General features: G+C 42.7%; 2 protein-coding genes and 1 pseudogene across 2 annotated transcripts; 2 read left to right on the top strand and 1 right to left on the bottom strand.

Annotated features, from left to right (window-relative positions):
- Positions 1 to 173: 173 nt before the first annotated feature.
- On the bottom strand, positions 174 to 4080 carry LOC121051299. Its single transcript, XM_040513509.1, has 4 exons — positions 3610 to 4080; positions 3298 to 3528; positions 1147 to 3207; positions 174 to 323 (listed from the first exon to the last, which is right to left on the bottom strand). The coding sequence occupies exons 1-4, from the start codon at positions 4078 to 4080 to the stop codon at positions 174 to 176; spliced, it is 2913 nt and encodes a 970-aa protein (XP_040369443.1).
- A 6221-nt stretch (positions 4081 to 10301) lies between these two features.
- Positions 10302 to 18105, top strand: LOC112184687 (annotated as a pseudogene).
- On the top strand, positions 12171 to 13803 carry LOC121051904. Its single transcript, XM_040515513.1, has 3 exons — positions 12171 to 12284; positions 12508 to 13083; positions 13404 to 13803. The coding sequence occupies exons 2-3, from the start codon at positions 12540 to 12542 to the stop codon at positions 13526 to 13528; spliced, it is 669 nt and encodes a 222-aa protein (XP_040371447.1). The 5' UTR covers positions 12171 to 12284; positions 12508 to 12539; the 3' UTR covers positions 13529 to 13803.
- Positions 18106 to 27773: the final 9668 nt, after the last annotated feature.

The following is a 27773-nucleotide window of genomic DNA, read 5'->3' as shown; positions in this document are numbered from 1 at the left end:
CCAGTCTCAGTTAAACCGAAGAACATGCCGCGCTCCTAACGTGGCGGAACCAGAGTTTGAGGAGTCCAACTTTTCAGACTGCCCGCGCGGAGCAAGTGGAGGAAGGGAGGAAGGCCACTTTGAGGCTTACCTTTCTGCCTCCGCGGTCTACCTCTGGGGACTGGGCCCGCACTTTATGATTTACCCCAGGAGGTAGATGTGGTTGTGAGTCGCGCCTGCTCCGGAGCCCAATTCCAGTCTGGAGGAGAGGCCCCAGGAAGGGGCATGAAGGCTTTCTTTTTCCCATCTTCTTCGAGCAGCGGCGACTTAGATGGGAGGAGGATCTGTCGTAGGGGGAAGAATGCTCTGAAGTTGTAGCGCCCAGATCCTTCTCCACGCGGCCACGACGACCACTTTAAACTTTTATGTCTGTAACCAGCTCTTGTAATCGCATATGAAACTGTATTGCTCTATTCTGTTGTATGCTTCTGGCCGCAAAGCCACCTTATGAATAAAATGCTTGGTTTACTCAAAAATCTGTAAAAAACAGAGCAAAAAATAGTCAAAAATAAGGCCTCTTGCTTTAGGCCTTTGTATTTACTCTTAACACGTATTGTCAAGACAATACATATAATAAAGCTGGGCAGCTGGTTACATGGACTATAATTAACAAAACCTCTTATATAGGCTCGTACAAAAGACAAAAATAGTCCACAAAATAATAAAGCCTCTTGTATAGGCCTAGTAGATACTGAGGTGCCCCCCAATGTTTAGCGGGGAGCAGATACAAAACAAAAGGCCACAGAGAAAAGGCCGAATAATCATAATACTGCGAGCCGATGAAGATTAAGGTTGCCCCCCAGCCGGAGCAAGAACAGGGTCTGGAGGATCCTCGAACTCCCAGACACTGGGAAAGTATTTCTTCAGAAAACGACCGTTAACGGGGTTGCGATGGATATCACCGTCGACGTCTTTGAGGTGAAAAGCACCGTGCTCCAGTATTCGGTGGATAACAAAGGGTCCCTCCCATCGCGGCGTCCACTTACCGCGACCGGTTAGTTTTTCACCGAAGGGTAAAATAGCCTTCCAGACGAGATCACCCTCTTTGAAACTGTGCCCCCGCGTCCTCTTATCATAGGCGCGGGCGATACGCCGTTTTTCCATCACCAAATTGTCCAAAGCGGCCAAGCGCTGTTCGCTTAAGTCTTCGTGCTCCTGCCACATTGCTTGAACATAATCTTCGCCAATCAAATGATGCTGTTCTTGGACTCGTAGGGAGTGAACATTAATTTCTAATGGTAAGATAGCGTCATGTCCAAACATAAGCGCGTACGGCGTCGTGGCGGTGGGATTACGTTTTGAAGTGCGATAGGCCCACAGTGTTTCGTACAACGTATCATGCCATTGTCGAGGATTCTCCACCAACATCTTTTTAAGCAAGGTGATGATTGTCTTGTTACTCGCCTCCGCTTGACCATTAGATTGAGCATAGTACGGAGTACTGTGTATAAATTGAATACCAAAATCACTCACCAGCTGCTCCACGGGGCCCCCCATGAACGCTGCCCCCCTGTCTGATACCAGCACTTCAGGGATACCAAATCGGCAGAGAATATTACGGAAAATGAACTGGCGAATGGTAGCGCCGGAGGCCTCCTTCAGAGGCTCTGCTTCTACCCATTTTGTGAAGTAATCAGTGGCGACGATGATAAACTTGTGCTGTAGGGAAGAATGAGGATGGATCATTCCAATCAAGTCCAAAGCCCAGCCTCGCGCAGGCCAAGGTTTAATGATGGGTTGCATAGGAATGTTAGGAACGTGCTGGACAGGGCCGTGTGCTTGACAGTCCGCACAGCCTTTGGCGAATGCAATACAATCCTTCAAAATGCTGGGCCAATAATAACCATGACGTCGGATGAGCCACCGCATCTTAGGTCCAGCTTGGTGAGATCCACATATTCCCATGTGCACCTCGCGCATCAATCTCTTAGCTTCGCGACCGTAGACACAGCGAAAGTCTACACCATCTTCTCCACGCCTGCGTAGTTCGTTACCTCGAAGGAAGTAATTCAATGCGAGGAAACGAATCTTCCGATCAGTGCTGGAATCTGGTCGTTTGAGGTATTCAATCAGAGGAATCCGCCAATCGACATCAATGGGCTCTAGTACCGCGACCATGGGGTCATCTGGAGGATCAGGTCGAGCAAGCCACGAAGGTAGTGTGCGACGCTCAACTTTCAGGATGCGCTCACGTACTCCGTACTTCAAGGTGATGCCTGTAGCCAACTGAGCGAGCTCATTAGCAGCAAAGTTACGTTCACGTGGTATATGCTCCATATCGACGTCTGTAAATTGGTCCAAGAGCTCAATTGCGCGATTCAGGTATGGGATGAGCAGCCAACTCGTACAGCGATATTTTTCCAGAAGCTGATTGATAACGAGCTGGGAGTCACCGCGAACCTGAATGTCCCGGACGCCCATTTCCAGCAAGACTTCCAGTCCAATGATGAGGGCCTCATATTCGGCCTGATTATTAGTACATTGGAATGTAAGTTGGAAAGAATAAGAGAAGCGATCACCTGCCGGGTTCTCCAAAACGATTCCTGCGCCAGCCATAGCGTCCGTTCTGGAACCATAAAAAAATAACACCCATGGCTGTAGAAAGATTGTAGCCTGATACCAGATCTCGTACTCAGGGATGCATGGTTTATCTGGTTGAGTCGCAGCGTTGCAGGCAATCTCTAACTCCTTTAGTACAGGTATTTCCAGCGGAGGATGGTGTGCCAGAAAATCAGCGATCGCTTGCCCTTTCACAGCTTTCTGGGGTACATATTGGAGCGAAAACTCTGAAAGCGCCAATACCCATTTGCCAATGCGGCCTCGCAAGATAGGCCGGGACAACATATATTTGACCAGATCGGTCTGAGTGATGATGCAAGTAGTAAAGGATAACATGTAGTGTCGCAATTTGCACGCCAAAAGACGCTGTAATTCCTTCTTCGTCCGTGGGGGAGATGCATTAATGACTGCGCTGGCCTTGTCCGCAGGGACCTCAATTCCTCGCTGGTGGACTATAAACCCCAGAAAGTCCCCTGCTTGAACCGCGAACACACATTTGGCCGGGTTCATCTTGAGTTTATGTCGGCGCATGCGCTCAAACACTTTCCTGAGATCCGCGATGTGATCCCTTTTCTGCTGAGACTTGACGACCACGTCGTCGATGTATATCTCTAAAAATTTCCCAAGTATATCGTGGAAGATCAGATTCATGGCTCGCTGATACGTCGCACCGGCGTTCTTCAGGCCAAACGGCATGACCACATATTCAAAAACCCCTGCAAAGCCAGGGCAGCGGAAAGCAGTCTTGTGTCTGTCTTCTTCAGCCACCGGAATCTGGTGATAACCTGCAGTACCATCCATGAAGGATAGCAATTCATGGCCTGCCACCGCATCCACCAACATATCCGCGACTGGCATGGGGTAAACATCCTTGGGTGTAGCAAGATTCAAGTCTCTATAATCAACGCAGACTCTTATCTTGCCATTTTTCTTCCGGACAGGCACTATATTAGATAGCCACTGATTATACTTGGCAACCCTTATAATGCCTGACTTATGCATTTTCTCTACCTCTTCCTTTACCAAAATCTGGGTCTCCGCGTTCATTCGTCGAGGTTCCTGTTTGACGGGCCGCTTTTCGGCAAGAGTTGGTAACTGATGACAGACCAAATCTGGTGACAGGCCGGGCATGTCCTCATACTTTTCTGCGAAGCAATCCTTGAATTCTAGCAATAGGTCAACGAGCCTCTGTTTCTCGCTAGGCTCTAGGTAAGCACTGATAGAGACCTCCATAGGCTCACTTACGGTACCCAAGTTGATCTTCTCAGTAGGGTCTTTAACCTTGGGAGGTGTATCATCCAGCGCCGCTGGAGCGAGCTGAATATGGACTTCCTCTTCATCCTCCGGATCACCAAGTTCTTCATTGACGACCTCCAAGGTCGCAATGCGATCGTAAGCTTCTTTTTCCACCATGTATGATGACAACCGTTCATGTATCGAGTGGAAGGCTTCCATTCCTTCTTCAGTAAGGTCGTAATCCATTAATCGGTTAAAGGTTTGGGCACAGCATGGCCAGGTCGCTCCAAGCCCTCTTTTGCGAGTGTGAGACCCCACTGTGCCAGTTCAGAGGCCGTCACCCCTGTGGGGCGGCCCTTATCATCGATGCCACTAACTTGCAACGGAGTAATAGGCTCCAAATAGTATCTGGCATCTACATAATTCGCGGAGACCGGAAACGGACGGGGGTCTGCTGGGACCACCTCCGCCATGTCTGTTTCGATATTCCACATAACCAACTCTTGGTGAAGTGTTGACGGTACACAATAACTCCGATGGATCCAATCCCTGCCCAAAATGGTGCTGTAGGCCGCATAACTATCCGTCACAAAGAAAGCATACACTCCCTCCGCTGGTCCGACTTTAATGCGCAAGAACAATAACCCTAGGGTTTTGGTTACAGTTCCCGCGAAATTTTTGAGCGCAAGAGATGTGGACTGGATTTTCTCCCGCTTAATTCCGAGCAAGTGCATGGTCCGAGTAGTGACTACATTAACGGCCGCACCAGTGTCAATCATGATTTTGCTGACCTTGATACCGCCAATATCCGCGGTAATGTATAGCGGTCGCATGTGCTGGACCATGGCTGGCGTTGGCTTAGAGAAGTGCATGAGTGCCCCCTTGTCTGGGACCTCTGTTGGTTCAGGTAAGGCCCCGTCCTTTACAGGTGTTGCGGCTGCTGAAGTGACCTGCAATGGTTGTACACCTTCTTCCTCAATTTCCATGCAATCCTGAGCAGCGACCGGCAAGGCATATTTAGCGGGGAGCACGTAAACCATGTTGCAAGAAACTTCATCTGACTCAGTCCCCTCTATGTTGACAGCCATATCAATCTTGGGTACATCAGTCTGGAACTGTCGAGCCAGGCGATCTACCAACGACTCCTCCGTAAGGCCTTTTACTTGGCAGTGTTCAAGCCCCTGTGACTCAATTTCTTGCTCACCTACCGAAGGCGCCGGATTCTCTGGTTCCGTACGCTCTTTTGGGGCGGAAATGACCACACTTTGGACCTTTTTGGGTCGCCATTGCAAAGTGCTAACCACTCTGTCCTTGCCCCCCAGCCTGTCAAAGACTGAAGCCCTTACGTCCGGTGCTTCATTAGAGAGCCTGCGCCTGACATGCGGTCGTTGAGTAGGCGAGCTGTTCCTTTGGGCAGGCGGCGGCGAGCGCTCTTTAGTAATTCTGCAAAAAACACTGGGTTTTGAAGCCCCTATAAGTGAATATGTCTGTCTGTTAAGACCACGGGGAGGTCTCAACGGTTTGGCGGCCAGCGCCTCCATCTCTTCCTGGTATTGGTCGGGCAACTTGACCAATTGGGAAGGTTTTATCAGGCCCTGATCTAAAGCCTCCAGAGCACGCTTGGCCTCGCCGAACCTGCGCTGCAGCTTTCTCTTCCGGGACGGACTAATCTCCACTGCCTTCCCCTTCTCCCTTGTATACCATCTGCCTTCTTTGATAGGATTAGCCGATGCAGGTGGTATATAGGGCTTGGTCAGAACGTCGTTGCAACCGCTTCTGATCTTTTCCTGTTTCGATTCACTGGTGGTTGCTTTCAACTTCATGAACAAATTAGAGTCTCTGGGGGATGGTGGTGATGTCACTTTTTTGTCGTTCTCTCGGGCTGGCAGGCTGATAGTTCCTTGACGGGGAGGTCCACTTGACTGGTGGCAGGGAACCGAAATGAAACGTCTGTTCGACCTCCTCGTGTGGTATTTGGATACCGCACTCCTCTTTACATCGCGAGCACAGAATCACGGATGAAGCCTGTTTGGTCGTCTCCGTCCCATCCTTAGCTGACACGTCATCCGTGGTGGTCCTAGGACCCTGTTCGCTCGTAGTCAGACCCAGCGTTGGTTTCCTTTGCAACTTTTTGTCCCAATCTACATTGATCATATTGACCCCGGTGTCAGGGAAAGGGTCCACATCAACCAGTGCTGCAGCGGTGACTGGAGCTTCGACCTGCAAGCTGCCGTTATTAAGCCATACCTGTATTTGGTCCTTGAGCTTCACACAATCCGCAGTGTTGTGGTTCCACAGGTTATGGAACTTGCAGTATTTCTTTCCTTTCAACTGCTCCGGTCGCGGAAAGGGCCCGAAATCAGTCTTCACCATCTTTGCAGCAATCATTTCGTCGAGGATCTCGTGAGCTTTGTTGGCATCATAGGTATATGCCGCGAACTCTGGTTTGGTGAAGGCCATCGACTTGAGCTTAACAGGCTCCTTGGAGATCTTTAGTTGTTTCAAAGCCGGATTTTTCTTCCCGGTCAGTTCATAAGCTGCTATGTCATTGTCTTCGTCTTCCTCATCGTCCTGGCACCCTTCTCCAGTACCATGATTATAATAAGGGTCGTAAGTGGTTGGCTGGTAGCTCAGGGCCGCTACCGTACGGTGTTTGCCGGGCACATACGTCCCTTTGGACGCATTCTTTCTTGCATCCGTCTCTCGAAGGAGATGCTCAAAACTGCCTACTTCCGTGATGAGTTCTCCCATCGACTGTATCATGTTGCCATGCTGCTTCTTCCTTTGCCGGGGCTCCAGGCCTTTCACCGCCAACTTGACCAACTCCTTCTCGGGCAGAATGACATTCAGTTTGGCCTTCTGGATTTGGAAGCGCTGAAGATAAGAGACCGCTGATTCTGTAGGCTGTTGGGCCATCTGAGTAAGAGAGGCTAGATCTACCTCAGGCTCAATATTCCCAAATGTTTCGCGGAAAAGCAGTTCCATCGCCGGCCAATCTGCCACTGTCCCTGGCCTAAGTTTGGAAAACCATCTGAAGGCAGCGCCGGATAGTGAGGTGCCAAAGATCCTGCACTTGAGGATGTCATCATTCTGATATTGGCCACATTGCACCCTAAACCTGGCCAGATGAGTGGCCGCATCTTCCGTGTCTTCCCCTGAAAAAGTGGAAAAAATAATGTTCTTATAACCTCGAGGGAAAGGTGCGAGCATGATGTTTGGCGGGAAAGGTCCCTCGTACACTCCATCTGGCTGGGCCCTAGGGTTTGCCAATCTGATCATCTCCTCCACCTCATCACGTCTCACGTACTCTGGGCCTGGAGGAGGAGGAGGCATCACCGCAGCTCGGTGAGCAACCTGCTGAGGGGCTGCCCGATTTACCATTGTTGATCCCTCCCTGGCATGCACAATGCGGGTGGTGGCTTGCTGCTGGAGGGTCACCGCAGGGGCAATCTCTTCCTTCGACAGGGCGGTTATCTTGATCGGGATACCAGTTTGGTCTAGTGCATAATAGCTTCCCGGCAACTCTTGATACACCACCTCTGCTCCATCGCTGTCGTACTGGACAAAAGTCACAGGCTCTGACACAGTCCCTGCACCCCTTGCGACTTGGTGTTTTTTGGTGGCTTGTCCACTCGATGAAGCAGTCTTCTCCTTACTGCCAGGAATGACCAAGGCCTGCTCTTTGTTCTTTGATGGAGTAGCAGCCGCCGTAGCCGACGAAGAACCAATGTTTTGGTTGCCTTTTTAGCGCTGATTTGGGGGTACATACTTGCCCGAACTGGACGGCTGGGCAAGAGAACCAAGGATAGTATTAGGATCGCCTAGGGCCGAGTGCATCACCTCCTTCGCATGGTTCAATTCGGCTCTTTGCATAGCCACTTCAGTTGCCAGGTTGGCCCCATCCTTACGGAGATCTGCTATGTTTGATGCGGTTTGCTTGGAATGATCCGCTATGGCATTCAGGATTGTCGTATGACGCTCATTTTGTGCGGCAGCGATGGTTATAGCTTGCGCCTTCAAGGCGCTCTCTGTCTGTGTGACCTGCTGCCTGGTATTTTCTGCATAAAGAGTCATACGCTGCTCGAACTCGCGGAGGAGCCTTTCTGACTTCGCGGTTTCCCGTGCGAGATCTGCGTCCATCTTCTTGCGATGATTCTCAACATTCTCCATAAGGATCGCAATTGTCTCGTCAAAGGTTGCTCCTTCCGGGATAGGCTTCGAAACGAAAGCCTCTTCCTCATCACCGCCCACTGTAGTGTTGACAGTGGTGGAATCAACAGGCTCGCTAGCCTGATTAGTACTGACGCTCTGACCCTCAGTCGCGGTCGAGCGATTCTCACCTTGTGAAGTTGACATATTGGGTGATTGAGTTTGCAGAGAGAATCGTTGAGTCACTTGTTCTTCAGAGAGACCACGACAGTCCGCACGAGAATGCGATCTGTAGCTGGAGGTCTTATGCTTTGGGCAGCTAGCGTAGCCTTTTTGGTAAGGATTAACGCTGGGCTTCCCAATGGTTGCGTTTAGCAAGAAACCCTAGTTTGTAGGTCCCACTGGGCGTGCCAAAATGTTTGGCTCCAAAACCAGCTGGTGTGCAAACAGTCTCTTTTGGGCGAGTGGTTGCGCAGGCGTGCCAGCACCGCGGGGTGCAGTCGTTGGGGTAGTCCCGTGACCTGACTTCTTCTTCAAGCGCTGTGGACGAGGAGAGCACCAACCTCGTCACAGGGTTCTTTTCTTGCCTTTCGGAAAAGGACTTCTCTGCCTTACGCGGGTAAGGGCTTTGGTTGTGGTCTCTTTGCGTTCACCAAATCGATACTTAGTGTTGTAGACTAAGCAGAGCAATCACTAGGAAGTTGAGAGAAACACGGGTTTGCTAAAGCGTGATTTTAGCTTCGCTGGGTTGCGAGGGCGTTACCCTTGCTTCGCTGGAAGTAACAGTGGCGGTTGTGCTCGCAGTCGGCTCCTGGGGAGACTGGGACTGGAAGTACGGTCGCCGGGTTGATCTGGTGAGGCTGACAGTCGGCTCGCGAGGAGACTAGGACTGGCGGGCGGTCACCGGGTTTCAACGAGGTTGAGGGTTTGCTCCTGGGAGGCTTTGTAATCGCTGGGATTGATTGATGAAAGAGCGGTCCTTTTCTGTATCGTGTTTAGCCTCTATATATAGGCTCATTGTAGATTCACTTCCCTAATGGGAATGGAATACCATATCTTAGGCCACAGTTATTGGCCTTGAATTAAATCACAACTCTTGATAGCATTGACACTATTATGGGTGATAACTATCCTCTTTTATCGCTGCTAGAATATAGGCAAGGATTAATTGCCTCTGTGAAAATCCTCGATACGGTCGCTGGATGCGAGCATTAGGATACTCACGTATTAATTGCGAATATATCTTTACGCTCCCACAAGCGCTCAATTAAGGACGATACTTTCTTACGAAACACGGGATGAGCAACACCACATCCCAAATCCGTATAGTCCCATTTTTGGGCCGCAGGTATCGGCCCACTAGCTCAAACCCACTAAAGGATTTTGCCAAAATTACTTTTGGGCTCCAACAGTGGCATATCATCATCATCAAGTACATACTGCTACGTAGCAAAATTTATTCTATGTACAAAAATTCATGTAATGGTGACAGAAACTTTGACTGTTATCAAAATGAGATTTCTGCTTTTTGCTCCCTTTGACTGTTATCAAAATGAGTGCTGAAAATCTGTGTATGATCTGTTAATCTTTCAATTGCATATTTGGCTGGATATTCTTAGTTGTTCTTGTCTCGGATGACATGGGGTTGCTATATTTTCTTCTTGCTGATTTGTGCTTCTCTTTCTCAGTAAAATGTCAAGACAAAGCATCCACAGTTGCTGTATGAGTCGAAGTTACAAAAATTCATGTAATGGTGACAGAAACTTTTGTAGGTGAGTATTTGATTGCATAGCTGGGTGGAGAGTTTGGTGCTGTGTTCCGAATTGGAATAAGTTCTACTATACGTGTTAGGTATTGTATTTTTCAGCTGATATTGAAGTTGGTAACATATTCATTTCTAATGCAATCTCATTACTTCCATAGGTTAAAAATATGACTTGATCAGATAGGTTATGGTCAAACCTCCTTTTTTTTACATAAAGACAGGATACAAACTTGCACTGCGTATCGGATTTTGATTCAAGTTTGGGCAGTTTATGATTGCTCTAGAGCAGGTTTCTTCAGCCAGTATTTTATGTCATTTTAAGTAGAATTATTTAAAGGAGCAAGGAAAGCATTTTCAGTGATTTAGTTTTTGACTAGAGATGTTTTGGAGGTATGAGGATATTTTTTTCATGTTCTTGTATTTAGTTACCGTCAAGGCCTGGATTGAGGCTGTAGTTGGTCGGTGTCTACCCCAAATGAATGAGATCCACTTTTTGGAATAAGTTTTTTAACATAAATTTGGTTGATTATGAATTGGTTTAGTGAGACTTGTGATGTGCAGTACTGTAAGGTAATCAGACCACACGATATTGCTTACATAATCCATTTATTTCTGAACAAGTGTTCAGTTGGCACCTGCCCTAGTTTAATCCTGTTATATTTATCTGCCTTGCCGATCCCATTGTCTTGGGTGTTTTGATATGAAATGACATTTTCTTAGTTAGTTTATCTATAGTTTTGATGTGCTCATGTTAATTCAGAGATAATAAGAATTTGACTGGGACAGCAAGATATGCAAGCATGAATACTCATCTTGGCATTGGTAAGCTATATGTCTCTCTCTGTATCTCTCTGTCTCTCTCTCTCTCTCCCACTTCCCTTTTTCTCTCCCTCTAGCCGACTCTGATCTTGTAATTGTTGATGTATAGAACAAAGCCGAAGGGATGATCTCGAGTCACTTGGATATGTGCTTATGTACTTCCTAAGAGGAAGGTAAATATTGCACCTGCTGGTATTTTTTCTTTTTATTCTTTTGCATATTCAATTATGTCATGACTTTGTGTTTTGGATAGTCTTCCATGGCAGGGATTGAAGGCTGGAACTAAAAAGCAGAAGTATGAGAAGATCAGTGAAACGAAAGTGCTGTAGTGGTCTTTTTGTAGAGTTCTTAACATATTGCTGTCTTATTAGGCCAGGTTTTCAGTTTGATTATGTCTTTGATTGGACGATCTTGAAATATCAGCAGTCGCAGATTGCCACACCTCCTACTCGTGCTCCTGTAAGTGACACAGATATACTATTTGTGTTGGACCGACAAAGGTGGCAGACAAAGGTTGCAGACAAAGGTGGCAGACAACCCCGAAAGGCTGGCTTAAATCATGCCTTATATTAGGAATATTGCTTTTTGTAATAATAGAGTTTTTTGTAGATGTTTATATATGCTCTGTTAGTAGAGATCAAAAAATATAACATTCCTAAAACATTCTCGCTCAAATTGACATGGTATCAAAGCAGAGATCCAATTTGGAATCTGTTCCGCTGTGTTTTTTTCTTTTGTTTCTCGGGTTCTTTTGAGTTCTTTTGGGTTCTTTTGTTTAATACAAATTGGTTAATTCTTTTGTTTGACACTCTAGCCAATTCTTTTCTTCTGATCAAACACTATCTGAAACCCATAAACCCATAACCTGTTTTCTCAAGAAAAGCACAAAGCATACCTGTTGATCTCCGAGCCTCCAGTGCTACGACGCCCGTACTTCATCCTCCTGGGCTCTTATCCCAGCAGCCATCCTGGGCTCGTATCCCAACAGATAACTCCAGTCCTTGGTTTCTCATCCTGATCACCTCTGATCGCATCCATCCCAGATCGGCGTCATCCATCACAGCGGCCCCTGCAAGCCTGCAAACCAGCTCCACCGCAGCCTCCAGTCTCCACCCACCGCCGCTGTTGCAACACCCAAGTCGGCAAAACTGCGCCTGCCCACGAGCGCAGTCCACTCGGCCCCGCCTGCGCAGATCCCGGCCCCGCGCGGCTCCAAGCCTCCTGTCACCCTTCGCCTCTCTTTGTTTTCTGTGTGCTGGATTTGGCTTGTGTACAGCTTGTATTTGGTTTTCTGATGGATGAAGTTCTGGCTCAACTATTGAACTTCATTTATTAGAAGGATAATAGAAAATTTTATGCATTAGCAAAAAAAAAAAAAAAAAAAAAAAAAAAAAAAAAAAAAAAAAAAAGGTAAGTAAGTAAGATGGTGGATTTGATCGTAAGTGATCCTCAGGCTACAGGAGCTACATCTACATCTGTGGCTCGTGAAGTTGTGATTGTTCAAAATGTAACAGATAACTCAAGCTTTGGCATCAAGCTTGATGGCACAAATTATCAGTTATGGCACAGGTTTATGAAGATCCATATTCAAGGGATTGGAAAGTGGAGTTATGTTATTGGTAGCACTGCAAGACCTGCTGCAGGACCAAAAGCTGATGAATGGGACACAGCAAATACTAACGTGATGGGAATTCTTCTAAAAGCAATGACTCCAGAGGTAATGCAGTTATTTGCTAATTTTGATTCTCCCAGAGCAATTTGGAACTCTGTTGCTGCTACTTATTATGATGGAAGTGACTTTGCCCGTGTTCATGAATTAAATGTCAAAGCTTTCAAAATAACTCAAAGTGGACAGCCTGTTGCAACATTTTATGCAAATTTGAAGACAATCTGGCAGGAGCTTGATCAGAGAAATCCTAATCCTATGACTTGTGAAGCAGACATCACTACCTACAGGAGTGAGCAAGATAAGATGCGTGTTCATGTCTTTCTTGCTGGTCTCGATCCTCATTTCGAAGGGGCAAAGAATGAGTTATTGCGTCTTGCAACTCCTCCAACGTTGGAGCAAGCCTTTGCTTATATTCGAAAAGATGAAGCCAACAAAGTTGCTGCCAAGGGTCTTCATACTGACATTTCAGTTTTAGCAGTCCAGGCTAGATCACCTCAATCTTTGTCTCCTCAGTATGGGAGTTCATCTCATGTCCCATCTCTAAATCACTATCGACCTCGGAGCCAGGTGTACCAACAGAATCAGAATTATAGCCGAGGGCTGGTTCCGGTTAATAACCAAATGACTTGCAACTATTGTAAGGAAGTTGGTCATTTCAAGAATGAATGCCCTAAGCTGCGAAGGTTTAATTCGAACAATTCCGGTTGGAGAGGAGGAAGTAATACTGGAGGAAGTAGAGGTCAGAGAGGCAAAGCAGCAATCCAAATGGTGCCAGAACCTGATTTCTATGGTGTCGAAGGGCGAGACCTCTCTAAGGGTAATGTTTCCTTGACTAAGGAAACTCGAGGTAAAATTGGTATTGCTTTACATATTTCTGACTTTACTGGTAGTGATACATGGATAATTGATTCTGGTGCATCCGATCATATGACCTACGACAAGTCTTTCTTTGTGTCTATGTCATCTCCTTCTATATCTCATGTCTCTAATGCAAATGGTGTGTCTTTTCCGGTCTTAGGTATTGGGTCTATTCAAGTTACACCATCCATTATTTTACATGATGTCCTTTATGTGCCCTCGTTGTCTCATCATCTGTTATCTGTATCTCAATTGAATTCACAGAATAAGTGCTCAGTAACCTTTTATCCAATGTATGTTGTTTTTCAGAATCTATGCAATCGGGTGATCATGGGCAAGGGAGACCTGAGGGGGAGACTGTTTCATTTGGATTGCATGTACGCAGGACAAACACAAGAACCAGAACAACCTTTAGCCCTGACATCGAGTTCTGATCGACTGAGTGAGTTATGGTTGTGGCACAGGCGTTTGGGTCACCCATCTTTTGGAGTTATGAAGAAGTCCATGCCTTCGTTATTTTTGGGAATAAGTGATTCTAGCTTGCATTGTGAAACTTGTGCTTTGGCTAAGAGTCATAGGTCTAGTTATCCTTCGAGCTTTCATTCTAGTACTATGCCTTTTGAGTTAATTCATTCAGACTTGTGGGGTCCTTCTAAACATTCTACCCTTTCTGGAATGCGATATTTTGTGTTATTCATCGATGACTTTATCCGATTATCTTGGGTGGTTCTACTTAAGTCCAAAGATTCTGTCTTCTCTGCCTTTACAGCATTTCATAGTCTTGTTCGTACTCAATATGATGCTCATGTTAAGGTTTTTCGTTCCGATAATGGGGGTGAGTTTATTAATCATTCTTTTCATGAATATTTCCAACACCATGGCATAATCCATCAAACTTCCTGTCCACAGACACCAGAGCAAAATGGGGTGTCTGAACGGAAAAATCGTCACCTTTTGGATATGGCTTGATCTCTTTTGCTTAGTGCTAACATGCCTAAGTACCTCTGGGGAGAAGCTGTTTTGTGTGCTTCTCATCTTATCAATCGCCTTCCATCTGCTCCTCTTCAAGGTTGTGTCCCACTTGAGGTCTTGTCTAACTATGTTTCTATCCCATCATCTAATACCCTTCCTGCTCGTGTCTTTGGTTGTGTTGCCTATGTTCATTTGTATAAAAATCAAAGGACAAAATTGGATGCTAGAGCCCTTAAGTGTGTGTTTGTTGGGTATGGGTCTCATCAGAAAGGTTACAAATGTTATCACCCTCAATCCCAGAAGTTTTATGTCACCATGGATGTTACTTTCAGTGAAGATGTTTGTTATTTCTTGCCTCCTGTGACTCCTAGTAAGGGGGAGAAGTCTTGTTATTATGAAGATTTGTCTAATAGGCAAAATGAGTGTCTGGCATATGAGTTCTCAGAGTTGGAGGACCCATCGTCTAATATTGAGAAGGAAAATAGGGAAAACAGGGGTTCATCCAGAGAAGAAGCTTTGAGCAATGTATTACCAACTGGTCAACCGGATCAGTCTGACCAGTCGGCTGGGGAGACAATTTTTGATCAAGTGGAGGATGAGGTTCTACCGTCTTCAGATGGTGTTTTAGACAATGCTTCAGTCTTTCCCTCCTCTTCAGCGGTCTCACCTGCTCAATCATCACCCGAGGTATGTCCCAATCCTTCCTTGTCTAAAAGTCATTTTGTGTCAGGTAGTGTTCCTACCAAAACCTTACCCAGTCGTTCAACCCGTGGTCAACCTCCGAAACACTATGAACCTACTCTAAGTGCTAAGACTAAATACCCTGTTGCTAATTATGTGTCGACCCATAGGTTATCTAAACCATATGTAGCCTTTGTGAATCAATTATCTTCTGTGTCTCTTCCTAGTAAAGTGCAGGATGCCATGAAGGATGAGAAGTGGATGAAAGCAATGACAGTCGAGATGGATGCTCTTGAGAAGAATTGTACGTGGGAGTTGGTGTCATTACCACCAGGGAAGAAGACAGTTGGTTGTCGGTGGGTGTATACAGTGAAACATAATTCGGATGGTTCAGTGGATCGGTACAAGGCGAGATTAGTGGCTAAAGGGTATACTCAGAAGTATGGAGTGGATTATGATGAGACATTTGCACCAGTGGCCAAAATTAACACAATTCGGGTACTTCTCTCATTAGCTGCTAATCTTGATTGGCCTTTGCAACAGTTTGATGTTAAGAATGCATTCTTGCATGGTGATCTGCATGAAGAAGTTTATATGGATTTGCCTCCTGGATATGGTACTTCCACTGGAGAGCATGTGGTGTGCAAATTGAAGAAGTCGCTTTATGGCTTGAAGCAGTCTCCCAGAGCTTGGTTTGGCCGGTTCACCAAGTTCATGAAGAAAATTGGGTATCGACAGAGCAATTCAGATCATACCTTGTTTCTTAAATATCGGTGTGGTAAAGTGACTGCCTTGATTATCTATGTTGATGACATGGTTGTGACAGGTGATGACATTGAGGAAATTCAAAGGTTACAAGGTCAGTTGTCCTCTGAATTTGAGATGAAAGATTTGGGTAATTTGAAATATTTCTTAGGAATTGAAGTTGCTCGTGGCAAGGATTGTATTGTGTTGAGTCAGAGAAAGTATGTCCTAGACTTGCTGGCAGAAACAGGTATGCTTGATTGTAAACCGGCTGCTACTCCTATCGAGCAGAACCATCGGTTAGCAGAGTATATAGATCAAGTACCTACAAATAATGGGAGATACCAGAGGTTAGTTGGACGGTTGATTTATTTATCCCACACTAGACCAGATTTAGCTTATGCAGTTAGTGTGGTGAGTCAGTTTATGCATAATCCCAGTGAAGCCCATATGGATGCTGTATTTCGTATTTTGCAGTATTTAAAGTCTGCTCCAGGGAAGGGATTAATTTTTTCAAAATACAATCACTTGGATGTTTCCGGATATACAGATGCAGACTGGGCAGGTAATATTACAGATCGCAGGTCTACTTCGGGCTACTTCACATTTGTGGGTGGTAATTTGGTTACTTGGAAGAGCAAGAAACAAAAGGTGGTGGCTCGCTCCAGTGCAGAAGCAGAATATAGAGGAATGGCCCGAGGACTTTGTGAGATGTTGTGGTTGAGAAATTTGTTGAGAGATTTGGGGTTCATGCAAAAAAAGGCTATGCCGCTTTATTGTGATAATAAGGCTGCAATTGAAATTGCTCATAATCCAGTTCAACATGATCATACGAAACATGTAGAGGTAGATCGACACTTCATTAAAGAGAAGCTGGATGCACAGGTCATTTTGTTTCCCTTCGTTCCTACTGAAGAGCAATTGGCGGATATTCTTACAAAGGCTCTATCGAGTAAAGCTTTTTATGACTCACTTGACAAGTTGGGCATCCGTGATCTGTATGCACCAACTTGAGGGGGAGTGTTGGACCGACAAAGGTGGCAGACAAAGGTTGCAGACAAAGGTGGCAGACAACCCCGAAAGGCTGGCTTAAATCATGCCTTATATTAGGAATATTGCTTTTTGTAATAATAGAGTTTTTTGTAGATGTTTATATATGCTCTGTTAGTAGAGATAAAAAAATATAACATTCCTAAAACATTCTCGCTCAAATTGACAATTTGAGCACATCCTTAAGTTAACTTGTTATCTTATATTATTCACTATTTTATAGGGTGGTGCTGGACCAAGCTCTGGACTGCCTCCAGTTGTTGCAAATGTTGAAAGACAATCAGGTAATTGTATAATCATTCATTTTCTCAATCACTGTCATATTTACGTGGAAAAGCTTTCTTTTTAATGTTTGCGTATTTACTTAGTATAGTCTCTCAGAAATTTCAGCCATTGTTTTCTCTGTGGTTGAAATTTGCTGTTTATTGTATATGGTTTTATATTTTTCCAGATTCTTTTCTCTAACTATTGAAGTTGGACTCGATTCCAGTATTTATGGATGTAATGTCTTCATTAACCAAGATGTTATTTATGTATTTATTTTTAATTAATGTTTTGCAGGTGGGGAGGAAGTTAGACCTACTGGTTGGTCGTTGGCAGATCCCTCACGTAGGAGAAATTCTGGACCGATTGTAAATCCTGGAAGCTTGTCTAAACAAAAAAGTCCTGTTGCAAATGATCCATCTGTGTCTAAAGACGCAATGGCAAGTATCTTTGTTTCTGTTCTGATTTTGTGTTGCTTTTTATTGATCAGATCTTCAGCTGTAGCAGCTTTACACCTAGGTTGTTTCATTTCAGTCGTCATCATGATTTGGCTAAGTGTATAATTGGATTAATGTAATTTGTCGTTTTTCTTGGATTTGTGCAGTTATCAAGTTCTAGTTTTTTGCGGTCAACTGGATCATCAAGGAGGGCTGTAGTTTCTAGCAGTCGGGATGCAGTAATTGTTGGCAGTGAATCCGAGCCCTCTCGCCCTCAAACCACAGAGGCAAGTCCTGGAACACTAGGTAAAATTTCTTCTGTCCAAAGAAGTTCACCAGTTGTATCTTCAGAGCAGGATCGTACCGCTTCTGGTAGAAATATTTCGACCGTAAAAAACTTAGAGTCCACCCTCAGAGTTATTGAGACCCTTCATTTTAATAGCGACGAGAGAGTACAGTATTAGCAGTCGCTTCTCTCAATATGTCGCCCACTGTAAATTTGAAAAACGGTATACAGTTCTCACACACTTCGGGTGGAATTTGTTTTCTTAAATGTACTATGTTTGAGGAAAGCTGCAACAATTTGGGGTTGTCTCAAAGCAGTTTGCAAATTGCAATAATGACAACATACAGAAGTGGAAATTTGATACCCAGAAGACCTACCCAGGTAAGAAGGCCCTTTGTCAATACAGCACAAGTTGTGTCACTGTGGTTTCACCGTCTCAATACCTTGTCCAAATGAGTGTTTGTGCTTTTGTCAAACACTACTGTGTGGGTCAAATGCTGATTGACACTGTAAAACTGTAAGTACACCAACATTTTGATTTTGTGATGTATTATGATATTGTAATCCTAGATATAGCTTTTTTTGTATTAGAACTTCAAATGCAATTGTTCGGCTTAATACTGATACTTTTAAAGTATATTTCTCATGTTGTAGTATCTTACGACCTTTTTAGTTAATGCATCTTGATTCTTTAGAGTTTGGAGTATCGTTAGATTGCAGCGGGTCATTGTCATTCTATCAGACGGTGGAAGGGAAATTTGTTATCTTCAGCAGGGGAGGGACTTCATGTGAAAGCCATAGCTGAATCCGTCCGAGATGCAATGAGCGGTTTTCAGCTGCCACAATCAATTTGCAGGAATCTCACCTTTGGTGGAAAAAGATGGAATCCCCACTCAAAACAAAACCAGGCTGGAATTTATCTTCCTTCTTCAAGCAACATGGATGCCTGCAGCGCCACATATAAGCAAGGAATTTAGACAAAGCAGGACTGGAACATCTAGTACAAATAAATCGATGTACAACTCATGGATAAATGAATTGATCGAATACAATTTCTGGCCAATATTGGCCTGAATCATTTCTGGATTTAGAGTTCTAACACTCACAGGTTATTCTGACACCAATTTTGGCGTGTACATATGGCTATGATGGTATGATTTTGCTTAAACAGTGATGAATTTCACATTCCAATTGCTTAATCTATGTAGAAAATGGGACATTTCAATATACTGTGAAAAATAACATCTGATCCCGGTAGTGGTTTGTCCTCAATATGGAGCCCTGTTGGAAGATTTAATACTTGTTCTTGCTGATCATGATCCAAATATAAGTATCTTGGCTGCCACTGCGGAGTTTGATCAACCTGTAACGAATTTCAGGGATTTGTAGCACAATTACACCATCAGGGGAAAAACAAGTCCGACATGCAAAATCATTTTGCAAGGGTGCTTGTTGTTTCAAAAGAAAACCCTCCTGATGCGTTACCGATATTGGCATCATCAAATATTAAGCAGTTCTATATTTGTATATACTTGGTATCAGATAAAAGGAATGGTGGTCCAATCCTCGGTCTCAGCATGGGTGTATGGGATTGGTGATTAAGGAAACTAGGATCTTCAATTTCATTGCGGTGGTTTTTGGGTGGCCGGAGTCGGAAGCTTTGATGTGGAAGAGAAAAGTTTGTTTCATCTGCTTTGATTTTTCATTGTTCTTTGATTTCTTATTTTGGTTTTGTTAGTTAGTTTTTGGCTAGGTCAAGGTCCCTACTCTTTTGAGTTAGGGTTTGTGGGTTTTGGTACTGTTTATGTGCCATTGTTAGGGTGCCATTTCTAAGGACTATTCTACTTATTCTCAGTATGTTCTACTTATTCTCAATATGTTCTTATGATCAAAGTATTGGGGAAGAGCTCCTGCACATGGTCTGGCTGTTTTGGGTCGCGATGTTGAATGGGGTAATTTTCTTCTTGAGGTTGGCGGTAAGGATGTATTGTGACTCATGGGTCAAATGGACTGACGTGCCATTAATTTGCATTATTCTTGAGGATTGCATGTGTGTTGTCAATACAACTTGGACTTGGTCTGGCTGTTTTGGGCACGGTGCAGAGGAGGATGACTGCTTGGTTGTTCTTAGTGTTGGCGATAGAAATTTGTCATGACTCTTGGGATTGGTACTGTTTTGTAGCATGAGAAAATGGGCGATTAGGTTGGTTAGGGGTCAGACTTGTTTGGCTCATGGATATCATCATTGATGATGGACCTGTAACTATGGTGGTTTTTAGAGCAAGTTCACCGGTGTAGTTTTGACCTGGCACCAGCAAGGATTGATGATGTGTTGACCGGGCAAGGGGAAAATCATCCCTCCACCGCCCCAATCTTGCCCAGCTAAGGTTTGGCTTTCCTTGACTGAGGTCAAGAAAAAAGGCAAAGCCTTGACATATTTCTTGACCAGTCTCGCTGGCTGCCAGCTCGGCAGGTACCTATCGTGGCTGACATCAGCGTGTTGTGTGGAGAGAGAGAGAGAGAGAGAGAGAGAGAGAGAGAGAGAGAGAGAGAGAGAGAGAGAGAGATGCGACGAAGGACGATGATCGGATTGGGTCTGATTTGCTCCACCTGGGGTTGCTTCGATCTCGGCCTGGGGCAACGGATGGATGGGCTGACGCCACGGAGCGGCTGGGCAAGGCGAGGCTACCTCGGGGGAGCCAGGACTGTGGTAGAAAGACGCGGGAGGAGGGAGAAAAATCCTGGTCGGACGGAGCGCGAGAGAGAGAGAGAGAGAGAGAGAGAGAGAACTGAGGGGGGGGGGGGAATGAAAAAAAGAAAAAAATTTCGTCCTTTGAAACAAAAGGGAATTTTTTTTAAGGAAATGATAGAAAATGTCATATTAGAATATGAAATGATAAAAATGTCACCTAGTTTCTCACTTGATAAAAATGTCTATAATGAATTGTTAGTAATATTAATTTAGTCCCTATAAATAATAAGGTGATGTTAAAAAGGGTCAGTTTTTTTATTTTTTTGATTCCCATTCTACCCTTAAAGCCAACTCTCTCTCTCTCTCTCTCTACCTTCAGTATCTTCTTCTCCTCCTCCACACAGAGACACAGACCTCGAGAGAGTGTGAATGGCGAAGAACAACGCGTCTTTGGAATCGGTGTACGAGTTCTTGAAGCGGTGACTACTCGCCGGTAATCGGATCCCTCCAGATCGTTCAGCTCAGCTCCTCCACTTCCTCTCCCTCCGATCTCATCACGTAAGCAACATACCCATCGCTCGCCGACGATTCGAATTTCAAAACCCTCGCTTATCCACTCTCGCTTGCTGCAACGTCGTTTCGAATCGGCGCGCTTTCAATACGTGTCGTCATCGTCGACTCCACTTCACACCACCATGCCTCGCGCCACCATCGACTTCTGCCTCTATCACCGTGATGACAGACCAATCACATCCCGCCACCTCGACTTCTGTATCTGCTGCGGAGAAGCCGCTGCCAATACCGGCTGTAGCCTATTTGATGCGTACGTAAACAAGACCTTGGACATGATTGAGGGTTTTTTATTCGGGTTTGTGATTGGTGGTTTTTGCAGGTATTTTTGCATTGGTGAGCGAGAAGGACAGTAAGAGGCATAATACCATTGAAGAAACTTAGAAATGGTCCCCAGGTCACCAAATTTGTATTCCTGTATATTTACACTTTCATCAATTTTCAGCTCAAGCTTTATAATCATAGCCAAGAAAGGAATGAATTGTTTAATGAGAAAAAGAGTTTGACGTTTATGTTGACTGGTGGTAATGGATTGAAATGGGTTGTGGGTGCCGTCAATTGGAACTATCTATATAGTGCTAATATACATTGTAACTTAATGGTTGGTTGCCATTCGTGGAGCATATTTGTAGCTTTAGATTTGATATACAATGTCATAGTGTTCAGTTTTTTGTTTGTCTTATATGTTTGCAGACTTGGAATTAAGTTTAGTTCTGTTAGTGTAGAGCAGTGAGTAAGAGTTTGTTTTTAAGTGAAATTATGTTTACCATAGTGGTTTAGATTATGGAAAATCATACAGGAGGAGAAAAAGAAGTACAATGATCTTGATTTCTATTCTTGCATCTTTGTAGGGATCACGATGAGCTGAGAAGAGTAATGGTGCTAAACATATTCCAATGAGTGAGCTGATGGATGGGTCTGAACCTACTGTTGAGATAAAAATAAAGACATTGGATCGCAAACCTATACTCTCAAAGAGCATAAAGAGGTACGTACTCTTGCAACAACGGCTAATATGCAGAGAAATAGTTCTTAAAGGGTACTATTATAGCTTTCTTTTGATTTAAGGAAGGTCTAGAGTAACCACATTCTTGAAAAGATTTAATGATTAATATAAAGAATCCCTTTATGTTTTAGCGATGTAACATGAAGGGTAAAGCTTCTCTTCTCTTTGATTATGCAAAGGTTTAGAAAACAATTTGTGAAGATAGCACAATATAAGGGTATGAGTTGACCTTGGTGTTGTTTGATGTTAGAAAGGGTTTAGTGAAACATGAATTACTGTGAAGATAATATGTGGATGAGCCTTCTCAAAACCTCTTTGTAGTGCTAGATATGCAAAAGCTCAATTATTGGCCTTTCTGATTTATACTATTGTCTGCAGAAGCAATGTCTTGCACGGAGAGCACTTCTCATGGTTGGTATCATGAAGGTGCATATTGGGATCTAAATTAAATCATGCTTCGTTTTATCTTCACGTTCTATTGATAATATTATGATTATTCTCTAACTTTTCACATATAATGAGATGTAGGGACTTGTTCATGTGACAGATTGTGGTATTTTTCTCAAGGTTAGTGTTAATGTTATTTTGAACCTTATGTCTGACGTATCCTTTTCTGGTCCTCCCCATCTCGCCTGCATGTGAAGTAAAATTATTGTTTATGATTATAATATGCCTCTGAATGAACAGGGAACACACTATTGAGCAATGGAGCAAATATTTGTATTAAAGCCAATGAACCAGTCCTCGGTAGTTTACTTTCTCATTACAAGTTTATGCTGCTTGCTAAGATCTGTCATGTTTGATTTCATTATCTGATGGTGTTCGATATGGTGATTGGTGGTTGTTTGGCTTTCAATGAGAGTTGGAGTACAAGGATAACAGCTCCACCAACAACGCGGTTATGGATTGGATTCATGGCTCGAGTTACTGAACTGATTTTAGCAACTTTCTATTTAAACAGTCAACTTCCTAACTTCCTTGGGGGAGATTGCTCATGTCCAAATGAAGGCGGGTGCTTAGGTCTGCAAGGGACCCTGGAATGATCCAAAAATTATGGAAGTATGATTTTAGTGGAGTAATGTTACTGTCACAAATATTGATACTTGAGATATCAATACTTTGAACTAATAGGGGGATGTATTACGGGCTTTTATTGCCAATGATACTCGAGTTACTGAATTATAATATAACTCTATATATTTGAATCTATAAGGTTCCTAGTTGTAGACTATGTACTACTTTTGTGTACCATTATCCTTCGTGGATAATGTTGGTTGTTGTACACTTTTTTTTTTCACGTATATATAATGAATGCAATGTAGCCATTAGAACATATGCTGATATGCCTTGCAATCAATACAACAAGGATTGATAGTGACATGATCGACTTGGCCAGGAATTGACAGTGACTTGGTCAGAGATTGACAGTGACATGATAATGGACGTGTATAACAATGCCATAGTAAGTGAAATGCAACTTGACTAGTGACATGATCAGTGACTTTGTCGATGACTTGAGGTTAACAATAACTTGGCCAGTGACATAGCCAGTGATATGACCAGTAACTTGGTAAGGGATTGACAGTGACTTGGCCAGGAATTCATAGTGACATGGTCATAGACGTGTATAACAATGACATGGTAAGTGACATACAACTTGGCTAGTGACATGGTCAGTGACTTGAGGTTAACAATAACTTGGCCGGTGACATAGCCAGTGACATGTGATTAACAGTGACTTGGCTATTAACTTGTGACTTGGCTACTGACAGTTACTTGGTTAGTGACATGGTCAGTTGCTTAGTTACTTGGTTGTGACTTGGTTACTGACAGTTACTTGGTTAGTGACATGGTCAGTTACTTAGTTACTTGGTTGTGACTTGGTTACTGACAGTTACTTGGTTAGTGACATGGTCAGTTACTTGGTTAGTGACATGGTCAGTTACTTAGTTAGTGACATGTGATTAACAGTGACTTGGCTATTAACTTGTGACTTGGCTACTGACAGTTACTTGGTTAGTGACATGGTCAGTTACTTGGTTAGTGACATGTGATTAACAGTGACCTGGCTACTGACAGTTACTTGGTTAGTGACATGGTAAGTTACTTGGTTAGTGACATGTGATTAACAGTGACTTGGCTATTAACTTGTGACTTGGCTACTGATAGTTACTTGGTTAGTGACATGGTCAGTTACTTGGTCAGTGACATGTGATTAACAGTGACTTGGCTATCAACTTGGCTACTGACAGTTACTTGGTTAGTGACATGGTCAGTTACTTGGTTAGTATAGTGATTAAAGTATCAATTACGAAACCAACAAATGCAATTCGAAAGCATATAAGATGCGGAGGTGAAAACTGTGCAGTAAATAAGACAAAGAAGGTCGAGAACTTCAATTAGCCAATTCGATATACAGAAGCTTATAATATTGGGGTGCCCCAGGAGAATCCAATTTTGCAAATAGTCTGTCTTCTGACAAAACATAAACACAAATAGACTTGACTTGGAGTTTTTCACCACCTATAAGTCTATAACCATGCAAAATCCCTTTCAACAATAAAAGGACCAATGTTCCTCTAATCTCTGGAAGTGAAACAAACACAATAAGTTTCTCCAATTCACAATTAATTCAGGGAGAAGTACCAATTATTACTCTTACTGTTGCATAAGCATTGATAATACTAATAATATGAAACAAATTCAACAACAAGCTTATACTCTTAACAATCTCTCAGACCGTCGGCATCACCAGTCATGGTGAGTAACAATAAAATATACCTTAGATCAACCTTGCCAAAAACAGCGAACAAAGAAAAAAAAATTGCAATATTTCCATGAACAACTTCACAAATCATGTAAATTTTCAACTAATTGAAACTATAGGAAAAGTAATTCTTATGATAGTAGAGATAATGAAACCATAAATTCAATCAAGTTTACAAACCTGCGGGTGTTTTCCGTTTGCGAAGATGAAACTCATGGCGTGGATCGGAAAATCTCAAGATGTCATCGGCGACGGCGAATCGGGTTCTGAAGCCGCGGCGGCTTTGCGATCTGCGGCAGTGGCTACAACTCGAGACTCGGCCTGTATTGATCTTATCTCTTGATCGAGTTGAGTTTCCGGTATGGCGAATGGTTCACTTCCGGCGTCGCTCCGCTCATGGCGTCGCTACTCGTGGAGTTGTGGCTCTGCATTTCGAGCGTGACGATTCCGACGGACATGGCTGGCTCCGATCAGAGAGAGAGAGAGAGAGAGAGTAATGGTCTGAGTCCGAATGGAGAAGGGTTCAGACAGGCTTGGGTAACAGGAGGGAGGAGAGAGAGCCACGGTGGCAATTTTTGTAATTAAGTTCAACTCTAGTGGTAGGTCGTAAAGTGGTGACCTTAATTATCATGGAGACATTTGTGTATCCTGAATTATAATAAGACACTTTAAAATGACCTCTTTTATCATTGGCCCATTTTTTTTGCTATTTATAGAAAATTTCTAGATTTCAAAAATTCATAATAAATTCATACGAACTCTGAATATTGCATTCTATATATGCACGAGATTGTATCGATGAGCTCTACAACTTTCGTGGAAGAATTTTTCCTAAATTCCAAACGTATAAAAAGTCAATTTTCACGACACCCTAAATTACGTTTGTTTCGAAAATAAAAATCTATTAGAAACCGAAATTCTCGTACAACAACTAAATAACGTTGTATTGTACTTATTCCTAATTTTTCATTTATGTAAGAAAAAATCGATGAACAGTCTTGACTGGTCAAGAAAAGGGGCATTTCATTATACACCCAATTTCTAGAATATTTAATGGAAAAAAACCCACTTATTGTTTCTTTTCAATCTACACCCAATTATTGCCAACTAGGATAAAATATTAGATTTCATTTTTTAAAGAATTACACAAATTGCCATAATTTAAATCTGACAAACATAAATCAACTAGCAAAATTAACGTCATCTTTAATACCTTAATTGTAGATCTTTTTTATTAGTCCCATTATTATCGCAATTTTCATTAAATTCATCATGATTGCTAGAATTATGGATTTTTTTTACATGCATAATTTTCTGAAATCAAAAGTTATATAGATTTAAGTGAATGTGATATTTACTTTTTGATAATTTAAACTTTCTATTTTAAAAGGAACTTTCTGTTTTGCTTGCAACCTAACCTAAAGGTAGAAGTTTAAAGTTTTTAACCCAACTAATAGATCGTTTTTTTTTTTTTAATTACAACCTAAAGTTAGATGATAGGAGCATTTTAATGCGGTATTTTAATAGTTAATTCCTCACATTTTGCTTAGTTAATTCCTTAACGAATCGATTTTTAACTCAATTTCTATTTTCTTAGGTACATTGGAGTAAATGATGGTGAAATGAGCATTATGTCCACACTTACCTACAAATGGTGGAGATAAAATTGAAGTAAATGAGTAGGAAATCCATCATCATCATCACCCAAAAACATGAATGTTTTAGGGTGTAATCATCATGTTTTCTCCATCATTTCTCACACTAATCCACCATCATCATCACCCAAAAACATTCCATGTTTTGGGGTGTAATCATCATGTTTTCTCCATCATTACTCACACTAATTTACTCCATCTTTTCCAATTTCACTCTTCTTTCTCTTCCCTATATAAACACCTTCTCCTCTCACTCTAAAACACATTCCTTCATCCATTTCATCTCCTTGTCTCACCATTTCCTTTCCATTTTCCTAAACCAATTCCTTCATCCATTTAATCTTCTTTGTCTCTACATTTCCTTTCCATTTTCCTTCTCCATTCTCTAGTTGCAAAGTTCTGCGTTTTCAAGCAAGGAGAGGAAGAAGAAGAAGGAGCCGTGAAGATCATATCCTCCATCATCCACCTTGAAGGCTTGCTTCCAAGATTCAAGATCCAACCATCTAGCTCTCCATCTCCATCTCCCCTCACGGTGTAATTCATTCTTTTTCCTTGTAATGATCTTTTGTTTTTCTTATTTGATTTCGTATGAACTTGTTTCTAGTTAACCTAACATTTAGGGCAAAGTTTAAGCCCAATTTCTATGTTTAAATAAAGTTTTCGAATTCTATAATTGTGATTCTAAGTTGCTTATGTGAGTTTGTTCGATTAAATTTGCTTTACAGAAAACTTTTATATGTTTATCTTATTTGGGTCGACACTTATAGGATTTGCATGTAATTGGTGCTAGGTTTAAGAACATGAAATCGACTTTTCGTTTTGTGTAACTTGAATCAAAAGTAGTAAAGGTTCTGGACAAGAATCGAATTTAATTGAAGAGGATTGCAATTAGGTGGACTTTTCCATAACTAAGTTGTACACTTGAGTTGATAGCCTTTCTCTATGTCTAATGCGTTGAACATGTCATGATTGACTAGCTTTCTAGGGCTTGATTGCATGTTTGATAGGATTGATCTAGGTGCTTTCGCTTAGGTTAATTAGCATTGAAAAGTAAAATATGGGAAATTGTTTGCTTTTAACGTTTCACATGATCAACTCCTCTCTCATGACATTTAAAATCAACTATAGGAATTGTAATTGGATTTCTTGCATATGGATGTGGTTTTGATCTTTGTTCCTTGCGATCCACACCCTTGTATATATGTTTTTACGTTTTCTTTATTTTATTTATTTTAATTTTAATTTTAAGAATCCTAATCCCCCCTTATTTGTGTTTACTTGTATATATTTATTCGTTATTTTATTTTTGTAAATAATACTTTATTATTTTAATTCTTTATTTGTTTATACAATTGTATATATTTATTCTTTATATTCTTTATTTTATTTTTGTAAATAATACTTTTCTTTATTTGTTTCACAATTACAAGTGTATCCTCAATCCCCGGATAGAACGATCCCTATTTGCTTATACTACTAACGATATTTCAGGGTTAAATTATGCGCTTGCCAAAAGCGCATCATTAGACAGGTATGTTTAGCTAACTTGATTTCT

This window comes from Rosa chinensis, chromosome 2 (assembly GCF_002994745.2).
Source record: "Rosa chinensis cultivar Old Blush chromosome 2, RchiOBHm-V2, whole genome shotgun sequence".
In the NCBI taxonomy this organism is placed as follows: domain Eukaryota; kingdom Viridiplantae; phylum Streptophyta; class Magnoliopsida; order Rosales; family Rosaceae; genus Rosa; species Rosa chinensis.
This window is presented reverse-complemented; position numbering and strand designations above follow the sequence as displayed.